The 20531-nt window shown below is 47.2% G+C and overlaps 1 protein-coding gene across 3 annotated transcripts; it reads right to left on the reverse strand.

The window, feature by feature from the left end:
• Nucleotides 1-697: 697 nt before the first annotated feature.
• Nucleotides 698-13322, reverse strand: LOC120818104 (protein NLRC3-like). Of its 3 annotated transcripts, none has more exons than XM_078102223.1 (12): nucleotides 13190-13322; nucleotides 11675-11800; nucleotides 11461-11586; nucleotides 10480-10593; nucleotides 8341-8419; nucleotides 7970-8180; nucleotides 6017-7817; nucleotides 5761-5934; nucleotides 5272-5445; nucleotides 4806-4979; nucleotides 2200-2246; nucleotides 698-2059 (listed from the first exon to the last, which is right to left on the reverse strand). In XM_078102223.1, the coding sequence occupies exons 2-12, from the start codon at nucleotides 11761-11763 to the stop codon at nucleotides 1503-1505; spliced, it is 3546 nt and encodes a 1181-aa protein (XP_077958349.1). In that variant the 5' UTR covers nucleotides 11764-11800; nucleotides 13190-13322; the 3' UTR covers nucleotides 698-1502. The 3 variants fall into 3 exon arrangements, with proteins under 3 accessions (XP_077958349.1, XP_077958348.1, XP_077958350.1); XM_078102222.1 differs by having other exon boundaries at nucleotides 10480-10605; XM_078102224.1 differs by lacking the exons at nucleotides 8341-8419; nucleotides 11461-11586; nucleotides 11675-11800; nucleotides 13190-13322.
• Between the last annotated feature and the right edge of the window lie 7209 nt (nucleotides 13323-20531).

The raw sequence follows: 20531 nt of genomic DNA on the forward strand, positions 1-20531 counted from the left end.
TAAAGTGAAATTACAGTTCAATGGTGTTGGCAAAGAAACTAATAAAAGTACTTATTATACAGAATGGCCCGTCACTCTCGTACTCTATGAGACTGTGTTGTATGCATTAACATGAACATCACTATTATGATGCATTTGGTTATAGCAGTCTTATTTAACAGTTCGTAAATTCTCACTATGTTGTTTGTGTTTGAAATATTTAACTAAGACACAAAACTCATTACGGCCTCAGTTTCTATTTGAATAACTCTCTTACTACACAGATTTCCAGAGAACAGTCCCATAATTATGAATGATAATATATTGCATTCACACCTACATTTTAAAAATGTCCCTATTATGATGGCTATTATGATGGCTTTTTTTCTTAGTGCTCGTTTGGCTACACTAATTTATTTAGAATAAAAATGAAGCTCTACACCTCCTCCTGCTGGACAAATTATGCCATAGTATTGTGATGCCAACTTCAGAGGAATTACATGCTTCCGATGATTTTCACTTATTTTGAAGAAAGAAGAGTTCATGACACGCGGCGAGAACACGGCTCATTAGATACAATCTGGAGTCAAATACGTCGGGAGGGTTAAAGTGCGAGAGAGAGGAGAGGGAGAGTCGTGTGAAAGCACTTGTTTCTGTTTGTGTTCAAGTATCACATTAACATGTTATTATCAGAAATAAATGAACATTAACGTCTCTGTTGTTGTTATTTTCTCTTTATTATATTCACACTGTGAAACATGTTGGGAATATGAATCACATTTACTGGCATAATCCCATCGGTGACCCGTCACTGCACCACATGTTCTTTCAAATAACAGTCATTTATTAACATTAAACCCAAACAATTATATTCCTGTTAATCCAATGTAATACATGGAGGGACTAAAAGTTGCATTATTATATTATATTATATATTATTACATAACACACATTCTTGTTCAGAACAAACCTGATTATGTGAAATTAGATTTCATATTATATTTGAACACATTTACAAAGATTTGAAGTTAAAAAAGACTTACACATTCATATTTTCCCTATTTTCATCCCTACAAACAATCCTGGAAAAAGCATTACCTTGCTTTTATTAGCATGGGCGCTAATGAATCACACACACAAATGAGGACAGTTTATCATACAGACGTATTTGTCTTATATGGGGGGGGGGGGGGGCTTATTCTAAAATATCTTCAACAACATCATGATTATGATTATTTCCTATTAAGGACAATATATTAATGATAATGTATTGATTCATCCACAGAGGCAACAAGCACAGCAACATTAAAACACACCTTGCTGAGCTCTTTCAGACTTTTGCAACACCACAAGTCCCAGAGAGCTCTGGACCCCCCAGAGTCCAGACCAGCTCAGGTACCCCTCACCTGCTCCACCTGCATCTACATCCACATGAACCAACATCCGCTGTGTGATATCCTCTGCAGACTGAACTATGTGGTGAGCAGAGAGGAAGGTTCTCCATCAGGAGGAGACTCTCCCTCCTACAGAGAACACAGAGACGCTGAGGACCCGGAACCAGAATCAGAAGAGGACATGAAGTCAAACCCAGGATAAAGAGGTTCAGTGAATGTGGTGTTGAAGGTGTGGAGGTGGATCAGTGTGTCAGAGGAGATTCTGTAGAAGGACAGAGAGCCAGCAGGACAGTCCACATACACTGCTACCCTACCAGAGGAGGAGGAGGAAGAGGAGCAGGAAGGGATGGATGTTGTTCTCTTATTGTGACAGACATAGTAACCTTTATGAGAGCATCCCAGACTCCACGACTGATCATTCATTCCAAACAAACAGTCTCTACTGTCTCCTTTTCTCCTGATTCCTCTGTAACTCACTGATACATTAACTCTTCCGCTCCACTCGACCTCCCAGTAACAGCGACCAGTCAGACCAGTTCTACACAGCAGCTGAGGCAAGGAGTCAAATCTGTCTGGATGATCAGGATATGACTGAAACTCTGTCTCATGTGTCACCTTCCTGTTGTTGTCAGAGAGTTTGAGTCTTGGGTTTACTGTGTTTGTGTCGATTGTGAGTTCACAGGAATCTGATGAGAGAACAAGACACAATACAGCTGCAGTTATTAATCATGTGTTCATCTAACACTTTGATGATGACATGCCAGAGGTGGATGGGTGATGTCACAGTGTGAAGATGGTTGAATCTTCATGAATCAAACACACTTACACTTCTTCACACCTGGTCTGTACCATCGGGCTCCAGCAGGCTCCACCCTGAAAGGCGGAGGGAGGGTCAGAGCAGCATGGAGACATAGACATTACATCACTCTCATACGCACAGCTTTGTTATTCATGTTGACATGGACCACCTCTTCTTATTCTACTGCAGTGGAGCTTCTTCTGATTGGCCTATGACCACAGCTTATTATGGTCACTTATTCATCATCTGTTATTATCAGTAATATACTGACCATCATCTTCCGTTTCACACTCAGTTTCCTTCAGCAGTCAGTCAGTGAATCAAATGTTTAAACCTGCATCAAGTGGTTTCTTTGTCCACTTGTGGTTCAGTGAGAGCTGTAAACACAGCATGTGGCATGTGATCATCTTCTATATCTGTGTTTCCAGCTGCTAAATGCTCCTCTATGTTCCCCAGCCGGTCTCTGACTCAGTGTGTCTGCTGTTTACTGAAATCACTACAGCACCACGAAATAGGGGAGCAACGGATCACAATCCTCACGGTTCTGTTCGGATCACAGATCATTAGTCACGGTTCAGATCATTGTTTGGATCGGCCAATAACTGGGGAGAAGTCAAATATAAGTGTGCTTTCCATTTATTAAGTGAATAAGTTCAGAACATCTAAAGTGAAATAACGGTTGTTAATAGTTAAATACTTCTGACCCACTTTGTTCACTTGAACACACTACTGCTTTGTATCTGTTTTGACATGTTAAATTAATAATCAGGGTAGGATTGTCAAGGTATAAAAATTATGACTTCATACAATACAATACATTACATTACAGGTTATTTAGCTGACGCTTTTATCCAAAGCAACTAACATTTTATTTGTAACCCATGGCTTTTTTTTTGTGCAATTTGCCTGTGGAGCAATTAGGGGTTAGGTGTCTTGCTCAGGGACACTGTAATAGTAATAAATAAAACATCTGTATGTTTCCCTTTTTACCAGCTTGTTTCTACCCAGCTTTTAGAACATTAATATTAGTATTAGCCTTCAGCAAAATATAAATCTAAAGTACATGATGCCATCATAGCATTCATCCACGGCTATGTAACGTAGCCAAAGTACTTCCACATTTCACTCATCTTTTTTCCCCAACAAGCTGAGGTTGGTGTCAATAGGTCGTGCAGGTGAAGCCATGTCTCCCCTGCAATCCCTTTGCTGTGAGTGTGCACTGGGAAGCCCCTCCTCCTGTCAATCAATGCATGCAGGCAGCATGACAGGGAGTGGAGCAGTGAGCTTGCTTTGATCATGCGCTGTGTTAATGAAGTATCTATCTATCTAATTTTAGTATTGATACACCGTGCAACATTATATTTCACAGACGTGTACTATAAAAGGAAAATCAGCAGTAAAACTGTATTACACACTACGATGACTACACTATCAAAAAACACTCCTTGATCCACGGTTCACAAGTGATCCGAAGGGACCTCGGAGGGTCTGACTGTGACACCGCTGTTCACATTCCGTCTCTTAGCAACAGTCAACAGTGGCTTCTATCCCCTGTAGTCTGCAGGTGAAGATGTTACAGCTCAGGTGGATCTGCAGCCACAGAGCTTTGGTCTAGTCCTAAACAAAACTCTTTGGGCTCTGTAGTTCCAACAAGTCCATCTTCCCTGGATCTGTCTCTCATGCTCTCTTAAAACCAGGTGAAGCTCAACTCCTTTAAAACACCAAACATTCCTACAGTAATGATCCATCAGGATGGTTTGAACAGATTGATTCTTTGACCTTTTGTCTTTTAATAATAATGTCTGGACTAAAGGACAACACACACTTGAGACACCATTCAACATTCAAGTGTGGTTTGGTAAGAGCCTGCATCATGACGACGTTGACTCATATCAACCCACCATGATGCCCGTCAACCTGTCAGGATACACCACTGTCCTCTCTTATAACGTGGAAACAAGACATGGCTCAAGAGAAACAAGACTTTCATCATCTTCCTCCCTGTTAGGCTACTGTTCCCTCATTACTTCTGTCTGTATTGATGGTCTGATGTCGGACACAAACCGTTTGATGAGTCTCTGGTACTTTGAGGTCAGCTTGGTGTGTCTGGGTCATAATAACCAGGCTCACAGTGTGAGAGAAAATATTTTCAGCTCTACCTCCTCTACCAGGCTGCATGTCTGTGGCCAACGTGATCTCCAAAACCTGTTCGTAAAAATGTATACGAAAATCTTGAACATACAAATTCGTAACAATACATACGAACTGGCGGTGGTTAACCACGCCCCTTGAGTGAACAACATGGCGGACCATGTTGGATTCTTGAGTGAACGTCTCTCCGCCATGTTGGGTTTTTTAAGGGGTTAGGATTAGTATTCTATTCTTACAATTTAACATAGATTTCTCGTTAAAAATGCAATCATAACACCTTTATTTTACATTGTTAGACTTCACGAAGTGTGTTTACGGTGTGCAGGTCCCCATTCACTTTGAATAGGGTGACGTCATCAGTTGCAGTCCGTATTTATTTAGTATGTATCACTACGAATTTGTATGTTCAAGATTTTCGTATACATTTTTACGAACAGGTTTTGGAGATCCGGCTGCTGTGGCTGCTGCAGGCCTCTTCATACCTGAGAGTCTCAAGTTTCCAGTGTGGATCCTCCAGTCCAGAAAACAACAGCTTCACAACTAAGTCTCCTGGATGGTTGTAGCTCAGGTCCAGCTCTCTTAGATGGGAGGGATTGGAGCTCAGAGCCGAGGCCAGAGAAGCAGAGCCTTCCTCTGTGATTAGACAGCCTGACAGGCTGCAAACACACAAAACAACACACACACTGTTACTGACTGGTTTCCAGTCACAACAAAACACCCACTAATGTCTATCAACAATCTGATGACATTACAGATAACTCTATTATTAATCTCAAACGTTTAGATCTGTATCATTATATGTAAAATAAACTCTGCAACAGATGGTTAGGGAAATATTTGGGGGAAAAAAAATTGATCAAAATCATGCAAGCAGAATATTCTTATGAAGGTTAGAAATGTACCATTGATGTAAATGAAGACATCAAGCAACATTAATTGAATCCTGACCTGAGAGTCTCCAGTTCACAGTGTGGACTCTCCAGTCCACCAGAAAGCAGATTCACTCCTGAATCCTGCAGGTCGTTGTTACTCAGATCCAGTTCTCTCAGACTAGAGGACTGCAAGCTGAGAACTGAGGACAGAGCTTCACAGCTTCTCTCTGAGAGGTTACAGACACTCAGTCTGAAGAGACAACCGTCAACAAGAAGAAAATAACATTTGTGTTTAAATTAAATCTTATTTGATGATGAGTTTGGACTAAAACATATTCCGTAAAAGAAAAAAATGTCTGCTAATTAACAATCTAATAACGTTACTCCTAACTATGATTAGTCTCCAATATTTCTATTTGTAACATTAGAATGAAAATAAACTATATGTTTATGGAAATATTTGGAAAATACATATATGATTTAAATCATGCAAGCAGAAAGAATCTTATGAAGAACTGAATTGTACCATTGATGTAAATAAAGTGAACATTAATTGAATCCTGACCTGAGAGACTCCAGGTTACAGTGTGGACTCTCCAGTCCAGCAGACAACAATTTCACTCCTGAATCCTGCAGGTCGTTATTACTCAGATCCAGCTCTCTGAGACTGGAAGACTGGGAGCTGAGGACTGAGGACAAAGCTTCACAACTTCCCTTTGACAGGTTACAGCGGTCCAGTCTAAAGAGATAGGGATGAAGAAAAAGCAATAAGAATACAATATGTCAGTATATTGTGGTTATGGTGTAAAAATCTCACTTACACAGCTTTGTTGGAGGCTTTGACTACTGGCAGCAGCCTCAGAAGAGCCTTCCTGGAAGCAAAGTATTTCTTCAGGTCAAATACCTCCAGATCTTCTGATGACAGTAAGATGAAGACCAGAGCTGACCACTGAGCAGGAGACAGTTCATCTGTGGAGAGACGTCCTGATCTGAGGGACCGTTGGATCACCTCCACTAGAGAATCATCTTTCAGTTCCTTCAGACAGTGGAACAGATTGATGCTTTTCTCTGGAGACACATTTGCAGTAATCTTCTCCTTGATATACTGGACTGTTTTCTGATTGGTCCGTGAGTGACTTCGTGTCTGTGTCAGTAGACCTCGTAGGAGAGTCTGATTGGCCTCAAGTGAAAAACCCAGGAGGAAGCGGAGGAACAAGTCCAGGTATCCATTAGCAGTCTTTAAGGCCGCGTCCACAGCACTCCGGTATAGACGCATTGGTTCAGGATTTTCTTTAAAGACTTTAGACAATAGCCAGGTTGTTTGTTCTCCTGACAGCAGATTGACACTAGAGCTGAAGAAGGTCAGATGGACATGAAGAGCAGCCAGGAACTCCTGAACACTCAGATGGACGAAGCAGAACACCTTGTCTTGGTACAGTCCGCTCTCCTCTCTAAAGATCTGAGTGAACACTCCTGAGTACACTGAGGCTGCTCTGATATCGATGCCACACTCTGTCAGGTCGGATTCATAGAAGATGAGGTGGCCTTTCTGCAGCTGATCAAAGGCCAGTTTTCCTAGAGACTTGATCATCTCCCTGGTCTCTGGACTCCAGGGTGGATCCGTCTCAGCTCCTCCATCGTACTTGACCATCTTCACTTTTGACTGAACAACCAGGAAGTGGATGTACATCTCAGTCAGGGTCTTGGGCAGCTCTCCTCTCTCTCTGGTCCTCAACACCTCATCCAGAACTGTAGCAGTGATCCAGCAGAAGACTGGGATGTGGCACATGATGTGGAGGCTTCGTGAGGTCTTGATGTGAGACATGATCCTGCTGGCCTGCTGCTTATCTCTGAACCTCTTCCTAAAGTACTGCTCCTTCTGGAGGTCGGTGAACCCTCTGACCTCTGTCACCATGACAGCACACTCAGCAGGGATCTGATTGGCTGCTGCAGGTCGTGTGGTTATCCAGAGAAGAGCAGAGGGAAGCAGCTTCCCTCGGATGAGGTTTGTGAGGAGCACATCCACTGAGGCAGACACTGTGACATCAGTCAGGATTTCGTTGTTGTGGAAGTCCAGAGGAGGTCGACACTCATCCAGACCGTCAAAGATGAACACAACCTGGAACTCTTCAAACCTGCAGATTTCTGCTGCTCTGATTTCACTAAAGAAGTGATGAACAAGTCCCACCAAGCTGTACTTTTTCTCTCTCAGCACATTCAGCTCTCTGAAGGTGAATGGAAATGTGAACTGTATGTCCTGGTTGTATTTGTCTTCAGCCCAGTCCAGAGTGAACTTCTGTGTTAAGACTGTTTTCCCAATGCCAGCCACTCCCTTAGTCATCACTGTTCTGATTCGGTCCTCTCCTCCAGCTGAGGCTTTGAAGAGGTTGTCTAGTCTGATGGTCGTTTCTGGTCTGGCTGGTTTCCAGGATGCTGTTTCAATCTGTCTGACCTCGTGTTCTTCATTGACCTCTGCCGGCCCACCCTCTGTGATGTAGAGCTCTGTGTAGATCTCATTCAGAAGGGTTGAGTTTCCTGTTTTAGGGATCCCCTCAAACACACACTGGAACTTCTTCTTCAGGTTGGATTTGAGTTCCCGCTGACAAACTGCACTAAGAAGTTCTGAATGAAGACAACAAAGAAGATACATGAGTCAAATAATAGATTTCAACATTCCTCAGAGAATGACTCCATGAATATATTCTGTTCACTCTTGAGACATAAGTGACGGTCTCGTTCATCAGCATGGTAAGTCTTTAGAGGAATCCTCTTACTGCTCTGCAGACGGGCAGCCAGCTCCTCCTGCTTCATTCTCCTCAGGAAGTGCACTGAGATCTTCAGAAATGCCTCCCTGCTGCACCTCTGCTCTTCATCCAAAACCTCCTCATCCTCCTTCTCTAAGAATTCTGGATAATCTGTACTCACAACCTTCTGGATTTTCTTCAGCTCGTTCTTCACAAAAGTGAGGACGTTCTTCTCCAGTAGCTGGAACAGAACATTCTATGAATAACACAAACTAAATAATGGAAGCCACCATCAGGTCCATGTTGGACAGACGGACAATCTACTGGTCTAGAAAGTGCAGCATGAAGATGATGGTGAACTGATGATGATAAAATGTAAAAGTAATTGTACATGCGCACACCATGAATATGGAGTCCAGGTGTGTTTGATGTTGCTGTGCAGACTGATCTGTGGGAACCTCTGAGCTCTCCTGTTCCTCTCTGTGGAGGAACATGAACCATCAGCTCACATGATGTTTGTACCAGCAACACTAATACAACGTTAGTTAAAGATATTGGCTTTTCTCATGATTGATCGTAATGAAAACCAGACGCTGAAGACTGTCGATGATGGATAGATGGATGTAACTCCGTTTCTGACCACTTCTTCATCCCCTACTCTCTTCCGCTCTCTCTAATTAACGACCCCACCCCCTCAACTGACTCTGTGACGGTTTGTCGCAACATTCACTCTCTCTTTCCCTCCTCTCTCGCCTCCTCTATTCTATCAGCTCTCCCCTCAACTGACTCTTTCTCACTCTACATCCGCACGCTGTCGCAGAGACTCTTCTCTCAACACTGTCCTTCTCCTCTCTCTCTCTCTCTCTCTCTCACAAATCCCCTTCAACTCTGTGGTTGTCTGAACCGATGAGCGCTGAGAGAGCCGCTATGCAAGCATCGGAAAGGAAATGGCAACCTGACGACCTGCTTGCCTTTCAATCTCTTCTCTCCTCTTTTTCAGCTTCTATCTCTGCTGCCTAAAGCTATTTCTACCAATCTAGAATTGCATCCTCTATTTTCTAACCCCCCAAAACTCTTTTCTATCTTCTCCAACCTCCACGAACCCCCCAGTCCCTCTCCACCCTTCTTCCGGGAGTCTTTGTCATCTATTTTTTGGTAAAATAGCTGACATACGGTCCTCTTTCTCAAACCCATCACCTATTACTGCTGTTTCACAAACTTCACCTCTATCGCCCTCGCTTCCCTCCTTCACCCCCGTCTCCTAATCAAGTTCTTACCTTAGTAACTCTGCCCGTCCGACCACCTGCCACTCAACCCCATTCCGTCCCATATTCTACAACCTATCGCTCCTGACCTTCTTCCTTTCCTCACTTGTCTCACTTGTTATCTGGTTGTTTCCCCGACTCTCTGAAGGAGGCAAGAGTTAACCCACTCCTGAAGAAACCCACTCTTAACCCATCTGAAGAAAACAACTACAGACCGGTCTCTCTTCTTCCCACCAGATCCTTTCCTCCCTTCAGAAACTTTGTGTCTTTTCTCATCCTTGATGGCCGCACTTACCGGGTAACTTGGGGAGGATCTTTGTTGGAACTTTGTCCTCTTACTACCAGAGTTCCTCAAGGTTCTGTCCTGGGTTACCTCCTCTTCTCTCTACACCAACTCTCTCGGCTCTGTCATTCGCTCTCAATGCTTCTCCTACCACAGCTATGCCGATGACACCCAACTAATTCTCTCCTTCCCTCACTTGGACACCCAAGTGGCAGCACGGATCTCTGCCCGTCTGAATGACATCTCTCAGTGGCTGTCCGCTTACCATCGGAAAATCAACCCTGACAACTACTTTTCTTTCCCGGAAAATATTCTCCCACACAGGACCTGACTGTTAACTTTGGCAACTGACAGACCTACAGACTTTACATCTTCCGCCGCAAACTAAAGACACACCTCTTCAGACTATACCTTGGCTAAACACACTAAACAAACTGTAGCACTTAAATTGTACTTATAATGGCTCTAATATATAGCAAATTGTAAATTGGCTTATTTGATGAAATTGCACATACATGTTTCCTGTTCTTCTGAGTTGTATCCTTATGGTTGAAAAGAGCTTATTGTAAGTCACTTTAGATAAAAGCGTCAGCTAAATGACATGTAATGTAATGGACGGACAGTTTATTAGTTGAGTGACAGTTAGCCATCAGTTTTATCTGTTTTTAGTACTTACTTACTACTTGTGGGTCATAAAAACAACGTCCCCAGACCTCTGCATCTGATACAAAGTCTAATGCAACTACTCCAAACCTCTTTTGTCCATCCCCTGACCTCCAGGAGTCTTCTTAGATCTTCTGAAACTAGTCTCTGGACCTTTTCACAGAGTCTACTGACAGTACTTTCTCCAAACTTATGCGTGTGTTGTGTTCACATATGAGAATGCGTACAGGTAATGATTCACAATTAAACACATACAGACCAGTTATATCAAGGTAATGAGTTCTATGCACAACTATCTCTGTAATTCATAACTGAGGATGAGAACTTACTCTGGGTCATGAGAACGGCGACTGTCTTCGAAGTTAATCCGATGACCAATAGACTGATCACTCTTCATGGACACACAGCTGGGTTCAGGAGACGTTCCTCTCTTCTGATGTGAACTGAAAGAAACACTGAGATTACATCATCACATCATCATTTTGATAATCAAAACCGTTTTCCCAGTGCTCATTTAGGGAGTCACTGTCTTGAAGAGTGCAAGGCCAGAGGAAAAGCAGAAAGTGTCAACCAGGCAGACCCAGGTCTGATAAGGATGAGTTTTAGAGACACACCGAGCACCATACAACACTCACGCTTTGTTTGTTATGTTCACATTATGTTAGAAGACCACACATTGCATGTGATTGGATCTTGTGTTGTGGCAAGATGACCTGCTCCTCCTCGACGCCAGTTTAGGGTCAATAGAAATCTTTTCTTTTATATCTAACAAGAAATACAAAATGTAAGGTTTCTCCTTATGTTAGTCAGTTGTTCTTCCGGCCTGCGTGCTGCCAGAACTGCTCCTGCCTTTGCAAACGCAGCGCTTATACTTGACCTGTGATCTGACAAACACATCTACCAGAACGAAATAAGTTGTTTGGCTGAATTTGTGCAGAATAACCCCAACCGGGCTTCCAATTTTGTTCACAATCTTTCAATTTAATCATGAACCATCAGCTCACATGGTGTCCGTCCTCACAGAGACCAAAACATGGTAAAGGTCCATGAAGTGATGTCTGCATGTGGACCACATGACTCCCTGTAGTAGTCTAGGTCTACTGGTCCTGCTGGTCCCAGAACAGCTCAGTCTTTCAGCTCACTGTTTTCTTCACCAGTCGGTTTGGTTTAGTCCCAATAGCTCTGACCAAGCCCTCCATGGAGCTCTCCCTCCCTCACTGGACACTGCTGAAGGGCCCTGGAGCAAGGCACCTAGAAGCTCCACCAGAGTGTCTGATAGAAACACCTCATCATCAGCCTGAGACTCTCACCTTGCATCAACAGAGGGATGGCCATCTTTGAAGACTAGAGGGCCATCAACAAACAGGTTACTCTCCATGGACACATAGCTGGGTTCAGGTACAGATCCAGGACCAGGTTCAGGTCTCAGATGTGTCCTGGTCACACATGTAGAACCAGAGTCAGTGAATCAAAGACGTTGGGACATGGAGAAGAGTGGACGACAGTTGGAAATGGTCCTCTCACTTGTGAGCTTTGGTCTGGCTGTCATGTTCCCCACACAGAGGGGCTTCAGAGGGAGGGACTATCTCCTTTGGGTCCTCACCCTGATTCATAGTAGAGTCCACACCTTCATACGTTTACAAGAACCTGCTGGGAGAGCTCACACATTATTCTCTACACTAAGTCTCTCATGGGACACTTTCCATATTGTTGTCATCTATGTTAAAGTTTAGACTTCTGGAGAAAGACAAACTTTCTTCTTCCTTCATTTTAACTCTGTTAACATGTCAAGAGACGTCATTTTAGTCCTATAAATCATCCTCATCCTATAAATGTAGTGTTTTTTTTAACCTTTTTCCTTTGGCAGGAGGTCCATCAGGACAAGAACTCTTTTCCCACAGAAACAGTTTCTTCCTGTCAGCAGTTGGTTTCATAAACCAAGTGCGAGTCCCGTATTGATCCAAATACTCAATTTTTTCTCCATTTTTACTGCATTTTTTGAGTTTTTGCACATTCTGCACAGTGGTTTCTCACATACATCTTACATACTTATTTTAACGTATGCTTTTATATTTCTATCATATTTTACTTTACTGTTTTATTCTATGTTATCCGCACCAATCATCAAGACTAATTCCTCTATGACTAACATATGTGGCAAACGGCTTCTGATTCTGATTATTTTATCACTCATCCAGTAGATGGAGCTGTGCTGTATCTCCTCTTGATCTCCTTCAGAGTCCAGAAGTTAGTTAAACACAGACCAGTAAGATGACCTGAAGCTGTTCTGATAGGAAACACTGGTTACTATGGTAACATGGGGAAGCTTTCTCTTGGTGGGATGGTTCACTTTACCATGTGATCAGTTAGTTAAAGGTTGACTACAACCTGAGGGATATTGCACAAAACCAGGATAAGGGATTAAGCCGGGATTTTCAGGTTATCCTGGATGAATTAGCTTTGACTTGGTTGCATGAAAGCAGGTTGAATTAAACCCAGCCAAGCAACCATGGCGATGTATTCTTTGGAGAATGTACCATGTATGAAGAGGGCAGTTTCTGCAGGTGGAACAGAGTCAGTAGCTGTCCCAGCCTGAAACCCGTCCATCACAGGGCTTCCTTGGTTTAAAACAAGGGCCAATTCCTCAGCTGGGGTGAAGCCTGGTGCTGGTGCCCCCCTTCTTGCTAAAATCGTGTTGGATAAAATATGTGAGCAGGCATCTTGTAAGTTATTTCTACATACCACAAACTGTTAAGGCACGTACCAGCCTGCAACATGTTTTTATACTTTATCTTGACCTGCTGGCAGGATCTTTTTTGTTCAGTCTTGTTTGTTCTGTATGAACATTAATTGCATGTTAAGATATTTGACACAGCTTATAGAGAACTTTCCTAGTAAGTAGATATTTTTAAACCCTTCCGCATTCAGTCAGAATCAGCAATAAGTGGACGAAAAGTGTTGATTCATAGTTATCATAGTGCCTACATTTCCTGAAGGCAACGGTTAAGATTAACACCTTTGTTAAGCTGTCACACTTACTGAGCTTGTAGACATGAACTTCTTCAGTGTGCAGCTCTCTTCTGTCCTCAGCAGGTCCGTGTAGAAAAGCAGCTCCATGGTTCACTTCCATCAGACGGAGTGAAGTGAGGCAGCTTGTTGTCCTTCATCAGAGAGTGTGTGTCCTCACGTCACCTTTAAAGTATCCTGTCTGACTGGTTGACTGAGTCTCAGTCTGACCCTGAATCCTCCTCACTGCTCAAACAAGAGTCCTTCAGGATCAAAACCAGCATCTGTGGAACAATCCTTTCAGTTTGTAAAGAGTTGCTATGACAACAGACTGGATGCTGTTGTTGGGACCAGATAGTTTAGAGGACCCATGCGCGCCCCCCTTTGTCACCTGGGCCTTTGCTCTGGCGAAGGTTCATTTGAGCCAGCTGGATTAGTTTGCCACTCTCCCAGAAAATTGATGAAGGAGCGATATCATTTAATACATCACAGTGATACAGTCAATATCCTCATAACTATTTATTCATATCAGTTAGACTTTTGGGCTCTTCTACATGTAAACTAGTAGGGAACATGTGATGAAATAGAAACCTTTGTAACAAATGTTGTGAGATTTTATATTGAACAGAAACTCACTTCAATAAAAAACAAAAAGTCTGACCTGAGAGTGTTTGTTCTTCACAACACTTTGATGATCTGGTTGAACCTGTTGGGGCGGGAAAACGTACCCATGTATTAGAGTCAAGCTGCGTGCCAAGCCACAAAGTACATTTTGTTACATGCAGTATTCTACTTCCTCATCACACGGCAGCTTGAACCCTAGGTCATAGATCTGCCGTGCAAAGGATTGTGGGTAGGAATAGCCAGTAAAGAGGTCTTCATACATACTGTACATGGGAGTGCACATGCGCAAACAGTGCACAGACTGTTATTCCTCCACCGTTCGAATGAATTTATCATTTCGCGCTAAAAGTGTCTCCTAAAACAGCGGTTCCCAAACTCAAGAATGCCGCCCAATTTGAAATCTGAAAATCTTTTCCACCCAAACCTTTAATTACAACTCTGATCAAAACATAATGATTAAATGATCTTAAGAATTTAACCAAAATCAAACATCCGCGAGCAGAAGTCCGTCTCCGCGAGGTATTTGCTCGCTTGCGAAACGTGAACTTCGTTGCTTGCGAGGAGAATCTCTGCTCGCGCTCGAAGGAGTTTTCTACGCGCTCGCTGTCTTTCTTTTGGACAGTAAGGGGGCGGAGCCAGTCCCATGGTCTCTACACCTGATTGGTTGCAAACCCCTTCTTTGGAGACAGTGCTTTCGGGGTCCGATTGATGCTGCGAGGTGCGTCCGCTCCCGCTGCCCCCCTCGCCATCCACGCTTTAAATCTTCGGCTGCTTTTAGAATAACTTATTTCCCCGTTAAGATAGTTCAGCTACTGTAGAGAAAATGGCCCTGTCTCTCACTCTTTAATCTCATTAAGTGCTCGGCGAGAATGACAGCTTTGTTTCTCCGACGCGCCCTGAAACAAGCTCCATAGCTCACGCACTTGAGCGCCGCTCAGCATCTCGGCATCGTAGACAATCTTTGGCATGTTTGACAGAGCGCCTTGAGCGCAGTGTACAACCAGTATGGATCAACCCATTAACCAACTGATCCATATATATAAGGCGCTCCGGATTATAAGGCGCACTGTCGTTTTTTGAGAAAATTAAAGCCTTTTAAGTGCGCCTTGGACTGCGGAAAATGTAGTATATTTACTTTAATACTACAAGAGGGCGCCCCGTTTGTTGAACAACGACAGGCGGGCAAGAGCAGCTGTTTCGAGCGAGATCCTTATTGTTTTATTAATCTGTCCGTTTTAATTGTTTGTGCTTCATCAATTAATGTTTCACATAACTAATGTGCCGCATCATAAATATTTTTATATTAATTTCAATATTTTCAAAATTGAAAATTAAAAACGTTATTTATTTATTGTAAATGACCTCACTTTGGGAATCGCTGTCCTAAAACTCAAAGATGCAGTTTTACAAACGCAGGATGCCTAAAAAAATATTATTTAATGACCTCATCAATTCAACTGGGTTCAGCTGTTTGTATTTATTGATTCAACGTATATAATAAACAAGCTGTTTATGAATATATCATTGTGGTGGAGGGGCGTGGTTAGCTCAGCTGCAGGGGGGAGAGCGGGGGAGTGGTTCGGGGGACGGTGCTGGTAGGTGAAGAGTAAGCAGGTGTGAGGAATCTGCACTAATTGCCTTCTTCAAAAGCAGTGAGCAGGATCCAGGTCGGGGGGAAGAACGTGAGCCGAGCAGAGCCGAGCGGAGCACGGGAGCAGCACACGAGGGCTGAGCGAAGCTGGACAGAGCGGAGCCGAGTGCGAACAACGGGCTTATTCCTAAAGCCATTCCCCCTTTTTGGACAATAAAAACTGGTTACTCTCATCCGTGTGTCCGTGCGTCTGTACAGAACCCGTCGGGGGTAGCGCTAGCACGGCTACAGTGGCGCCTGGCCAGGGATGGACGCAAACGACCACGGAGAGGGCCTGATGCAGCCGGCGGTCGCGCTCGGACGGATGCTGGGGGAGATCGCCGCGATGCAGCGCGAGCAGGCCGAGGCCAACCGGCACGTCCTGGGGGCGCTGCAGGCTGCTGCAGACCGGCAGACCCAGGTACTGGAACAATTAGCAGCCCGACCAGTCGCTTCCCCGACGGTGCCGGGTCCCTCGGCGTATGCGGGCGTGGTGGTGCACAAAATGACTCCGGAGGACGACGGGCAGTCATATCTGGAGATGTTCGAGGCGATGGCGGGGGCGTGTGGCTGGCCGGCGGACGAGTGGGCGATCCGCCTCCTGCCGCTCCTAACCGGGGAGGCGCAGACAGCGGCCCTGGGCCTGCCTCCCGGTCCCAGGCACGTCTACGCCAGCGTGAGGAAGGCCATCATGGACCGACTGGGGCTCTCCCCCGAGGACCATAGGAGGCGGTTCCGAGAGGCGAGGCTGGGGCCGGGGGACCGCCCGTTCGCGTTTGCCCAGCGACTCGCAGACGCGGCCAACAGGTGGCTGCAGCCGGAGGGCGCGGGAGGGGCGCCGGTGGTGGTGGAGAAGGTGGTGACAGAACAGTTCCTGGAGGGTCTTCCGCCGCGGACGGCTGCCTGGGTCCGCTACCACCGGCCGGCGACGCTGGAAGCCGCCGTGACCCTCGCCGAGGACCACCTGGCGGTGCACCCCGGGGGCCGTGGGGAGGGCGGTCGGCCGACCGCATCGACGCAGCCCGTTCCCGCGCCACGACGGAGTTCCCCGCTTCCTGTTGCGGCTCGGCCCCCTCCGTCCCAGCGCGCCCTAGCCCCTCAACGGGGTACTGATCCACCCGGCCTGGCCGGCACCCTCCCTGACCTACAGAGGGCTCCTCAACCGCCAGGGCAGGAGTGTTGGAGGTGCGGGCAGCCCGGACACTACCGGCGGGAGTGCCCGCTAATGGAGGTGGGCCAAACGGTGCGGGTTGCCGGGCCTCCAGCACCCTCCCCCGGTCTGGGAGCGACGTACAGCGTTCCGGTAAGGATCCAGGGGGGTATACATCAGGCGATGGTGGACTCTGGCTGCACGCAGTCCATGATCCACCAGAGACTGGTTCGACCCGGGGCATTGGTGGAGGCATCCCGGGTGAGTATTAAGTGTGTGCATGGGGATATTCACGACTACCCAGTGGTGCCGATAGAGATTAGGTTTGGGGGTAAAAAGCATAGAGTAAGGGTCGCGGTTAGCTCCCGCCTGACGCACCCCCTGATTTTGGGGACAGACTGGTCGGGGTTTCATAGGTTAGCGGGGCAGTGCGCGGGGGTGCGTTCGCGACCGGTAGGGACATGCGGGGTGTGTGCGGCGCTCGGCGGTGACGCGAGGTTGTCCGACGCTGCAGACGGGGAGGGGGAATCGGCGGGGCCTCCTATGGGGACGCCGCCGATGCCAGAGCTACGCTCCATGGAAGATTTTCCACTGGAGCAGTCTCGTGATGACACTCTACGCTTTGCCTTCGACCAAGTGATGCAAATTGATGGTCAAGTGGTGCGCCCCGACGCCGCATTATCATACCCGCACTTTTCACTGATTAGGGACAGGCTATACAGAGTGAGTCGCGACACTCAGACAGGGCAGGAAATTACGCAGTTGTTGGTACCGAAAAGCCGCCGGGAAACGGTTTTCCAGGCGGCTCACTATAACCCGATGGCGGGCCACCTGGGTAGCGACAAAACTCTGGACCGGATAGTGGCCCGATTTTACTGGCCAGGCATCTGGGCGGATGTGCGCCGCTGGTGTGCATCCTGCCCACAGTGCCAGCTGGTGAACCAGCCGGCCATCCCGAAAGCGCCGTTGCGTCCGCTGCCGTTAATGGAGCTGCCGTTCGAACGCTTAGGTATGGACCTCATCGGGCCATTTCACCGGAGTGCACAGGGGTATCGCTTTGTGTTGGTTCTGGTGGATTACGCAACCCGATATCCCGAGGCAGTGCCGTTGCGCAGCATCTCCGCCAAGAATGTTGCGCAGGCACTGTTTCAGGTCATCTCCCGAGTCGGAATCCCGAAAGAGATTCTGACGGACCAGGGCACCTCGTTCATGTCACGCACACTACGAGAACTGTACGAATTGTTGGGGGTTAAGTCCGTTCGGACCAGTGTGTACCATCCCCAGACTGACGGCCTGGTGGAGCGGCTGAACAAGACACTGAAATCCATGATTCGTAAGTTTATTCACGACGATGAACGTAATTGGGATAAATGGCTTGACCCTCTGTTGTTTGCAGTACGGGAGGTCCCCCAGGCCTCCACGGGATTTTCTCCCTTCGAGCTGCTGTTCGGCAGGAGACCACGGCGGGTGCTCGACCTGCTTAAGGAACACTGGGAGGAGGGTCCGAGCCCCGGTAAGAACGAGATTCAGTACGTCCTGGACCTGCGAGCCAAACTCCACACACTGGGTGAGTTGTCACGGGAGACTTTGCTCCAGGCCCAGGAACGGCAACAGCGGCTGTACAACAGAGGGGCCAAGCTGAGACAATTCACACCGGGAGAGAAAGTGCTTGTATTACTTCCTTCTTCCAGCTCAAAACTACTCGCCAAGTGGCAAGGGCCCTTTGTGGTCACACGGCGGGTAGGGGACGTCGACTACGAGGTGGTGCGATCTGACAGGGGGGGAGCCACGCAGATCTACCACCTCAACCTCCTTAAAGCATGGAGAGAGACTGAGTCCGTGTCCCTGGTGTCTGCAGTAGCAGAGAGCGAGGAGCTGGGGCCAGAGGTCCCAAAGTCCACCGATCCCACCCGGCTCCTGTCCGACGCCCGTCTCTCTGCAGCCCAGCAAGCGGACATAGCCCGGTTGCAAGATCAATTTAATGATGTGTTCTCCTCCCGGCCAGGTCGCACGGACCTCATAGTGCATCACATTGAGACGTCCCCGGGCGTGACGGTGCGGACGCGGCCCTACAGGTTACCTGAACACAAGAAGAAAATGGTTCAGCGAGAATTGGCCGCTATGCTGGAGATGGGGGTAATAGAAGAGTCCAACAGCGCCTGGTGCAGCCCCATTGTTCTTGTCACCAAGAAGGATGGCTCAATAAGGTTCTAACATGAAATAATAAAGTGGAATATCTACCAATCACTTCATGTTTTCTGAGCGAGGACCGCTGGTGGGAGCTCCTCACCTCGTGTTCCTGCGATGTCACACAGAAGCTTCAGCACCGGTTAAAGAAATAGACAAAAGAAAACCAGCATGTGTGGAACTGTGGTTGCCATGGCAACGAGTGGCACGCATGAGGGAGAAAAGAGACACTCAATATTATATAGTATTGATTAGAATAAGGTGACGGTTCCTCTCTGGGAACCGTCACCTTATCGTGGTGGAGAGGTTTGTGTGTCCCTATGAACCTGAGGGCTGTGTTGTCGGGAGCCTTGTGCTCCTGGTAGGGTTACCCTTGGCAAAGTGGTCTCAGGCGAGGGGCCAGACTAAGAATGGTTCAAGAACCCCATGAAAAAACGGAAGAGGGAAGGAGTTACCCGGGCCGGAGGAAGCCCGGGGCCCCCATTTGGAGCCAGGCCCAGATGGAGGGCCCGACAGCGAGCGTCTGGTGGCCGGGTTTACCGCGGAGCCCGGCCGGGCACAGCCCGAAGGAGTGACGCGGCAGCCCAACACTCTACTCCCCATGGGCTCACCACCTGTGGAGGAAACCGATGGGGTCGGGTGCGCTGCTACAAGGGTGGCAGTGACAGTGGGGGGTCTAGGCGGAACAGACCTGGGCGGCAGATGCTGGCTCTGGGGACGTGGAACGTAACCTCTCTGGGGGGGAAGGAGCCGGAGCTTGTGCGGGAGGTGGAGCGTTATCAGTTGGATCTGGTGGGGCTTACCTCTACGCACAGCCTCGGCTCTGGAACCACACTCCTGGATAGGGGTGGACTCTATTCTACTCCGGAGTGGCCCATGGTGTGAGGCGCCAGGCGGGTGTGGGGATACTCATAAGTCCCCGGCTGAGTGCTGCTACATTGGAGTTTACCCCAGTGGACAAAAGGGTCGCCTTCCTACGCCTTCGGGTGGTGGGGGGGAAAACTCTGACTGTTGTCTGTGCATATGCACCAAACAGCAGCTCAGAGTATTCGGCCTTTTTGGAGACCCTGAATGGAGTCCTGCATGGGGCTCCAGTAGGGGACTCCATAGTCCTACTGGGAGACTTCAATGCGCACGTGGGCGACGATGGAGATAACTGGAGAGGCGTGATTGGGAGGAATGGCCTCCCTGATCTGAACCCGAGCGGGTGTTTGTTACTGGACTTCTGTGCTAGTCACGGATTGTCCATAACAAACACCATGTTCGAACATAAGGATGTTCATAAGTGTACGTGGTACCAGAGCACCCTAGGCCAAAGATCAATGATCGATTTTGTAATCGTATCGTCTGATCTGAGGCCGCATGTTCTGGACACTCGGGTAAAGAGAGGGGCAGAGCTGTCAACTGATCACCATCTGGTTGTGAGCTGGGTCAGAGGATGGGGGAAGACTCGGGACAGACCCGGTAAACCCAAGCGTGTAGTGAGGGTGAACTGGGAACGTCTGGAGGAGGCCCCGGTCCAAAAGATTTTCAACTCACACCTCCGGCGGAGCTTCTCTCACATTCCTGTGGAGGTAGGGGACATTGAACCAGAGTGGTCTATGTTCAAAACCTCCATTGCTGAAGCCGCGGCGGTGAGTTGTGGCCTCAAGGTCTTAGGTGCATCAAGGGGCGGTAACCCTCGAACTCCGTGGTGGACACCGGTGGTCAGGGAAGCCGTCCGACTGAAGAAGGAGGCCTTCCGGGTTATGATATCCGGTGGGACTCCAGAGGCAGTTGCAGTG

The sequence above is a fragment of the Gasterosteus aculeatus genome, chromosome 4 (assembly GCF_964276395.1).
Source record: "Gasterosteus aculeatus chromosome 4, fGasAcu3.hap1.1, whole genome shotgun sequence".
NCBI classification, from domain to species: Eukaryota; Metazoa; Chordata; class Actinopteri; order Perciformes; family Gasterosteidae; genus Gasterosteus; species Gasterosteus aculeatus.

Excerpts from the sequence above, each read along its gene's own strand:
- LOC120818104 (XM_078102222.1), bottom strand. The coding sequence starts at position 11,763 with ATGAATCAGGGTGAGGACCCAAAGGAGATAGTCCCTCCCTCTGAAGCC. Across the intron at positions 11,587-11,674 it reads AGCCAGACCAAAGCTCACAA|GACACATCTGAGACCTGAAC; the intron begins GTGAGAGGACCA and ends ATGTGTGACCAG. Across the intron at positions 8,181-8,340 it reads ACCTGGACTCCATATTCATG|CTACTGGAGAAGAACGTCCT; the intron begins GTGTGCGCATGT and ends GTTCTGTTCCAG.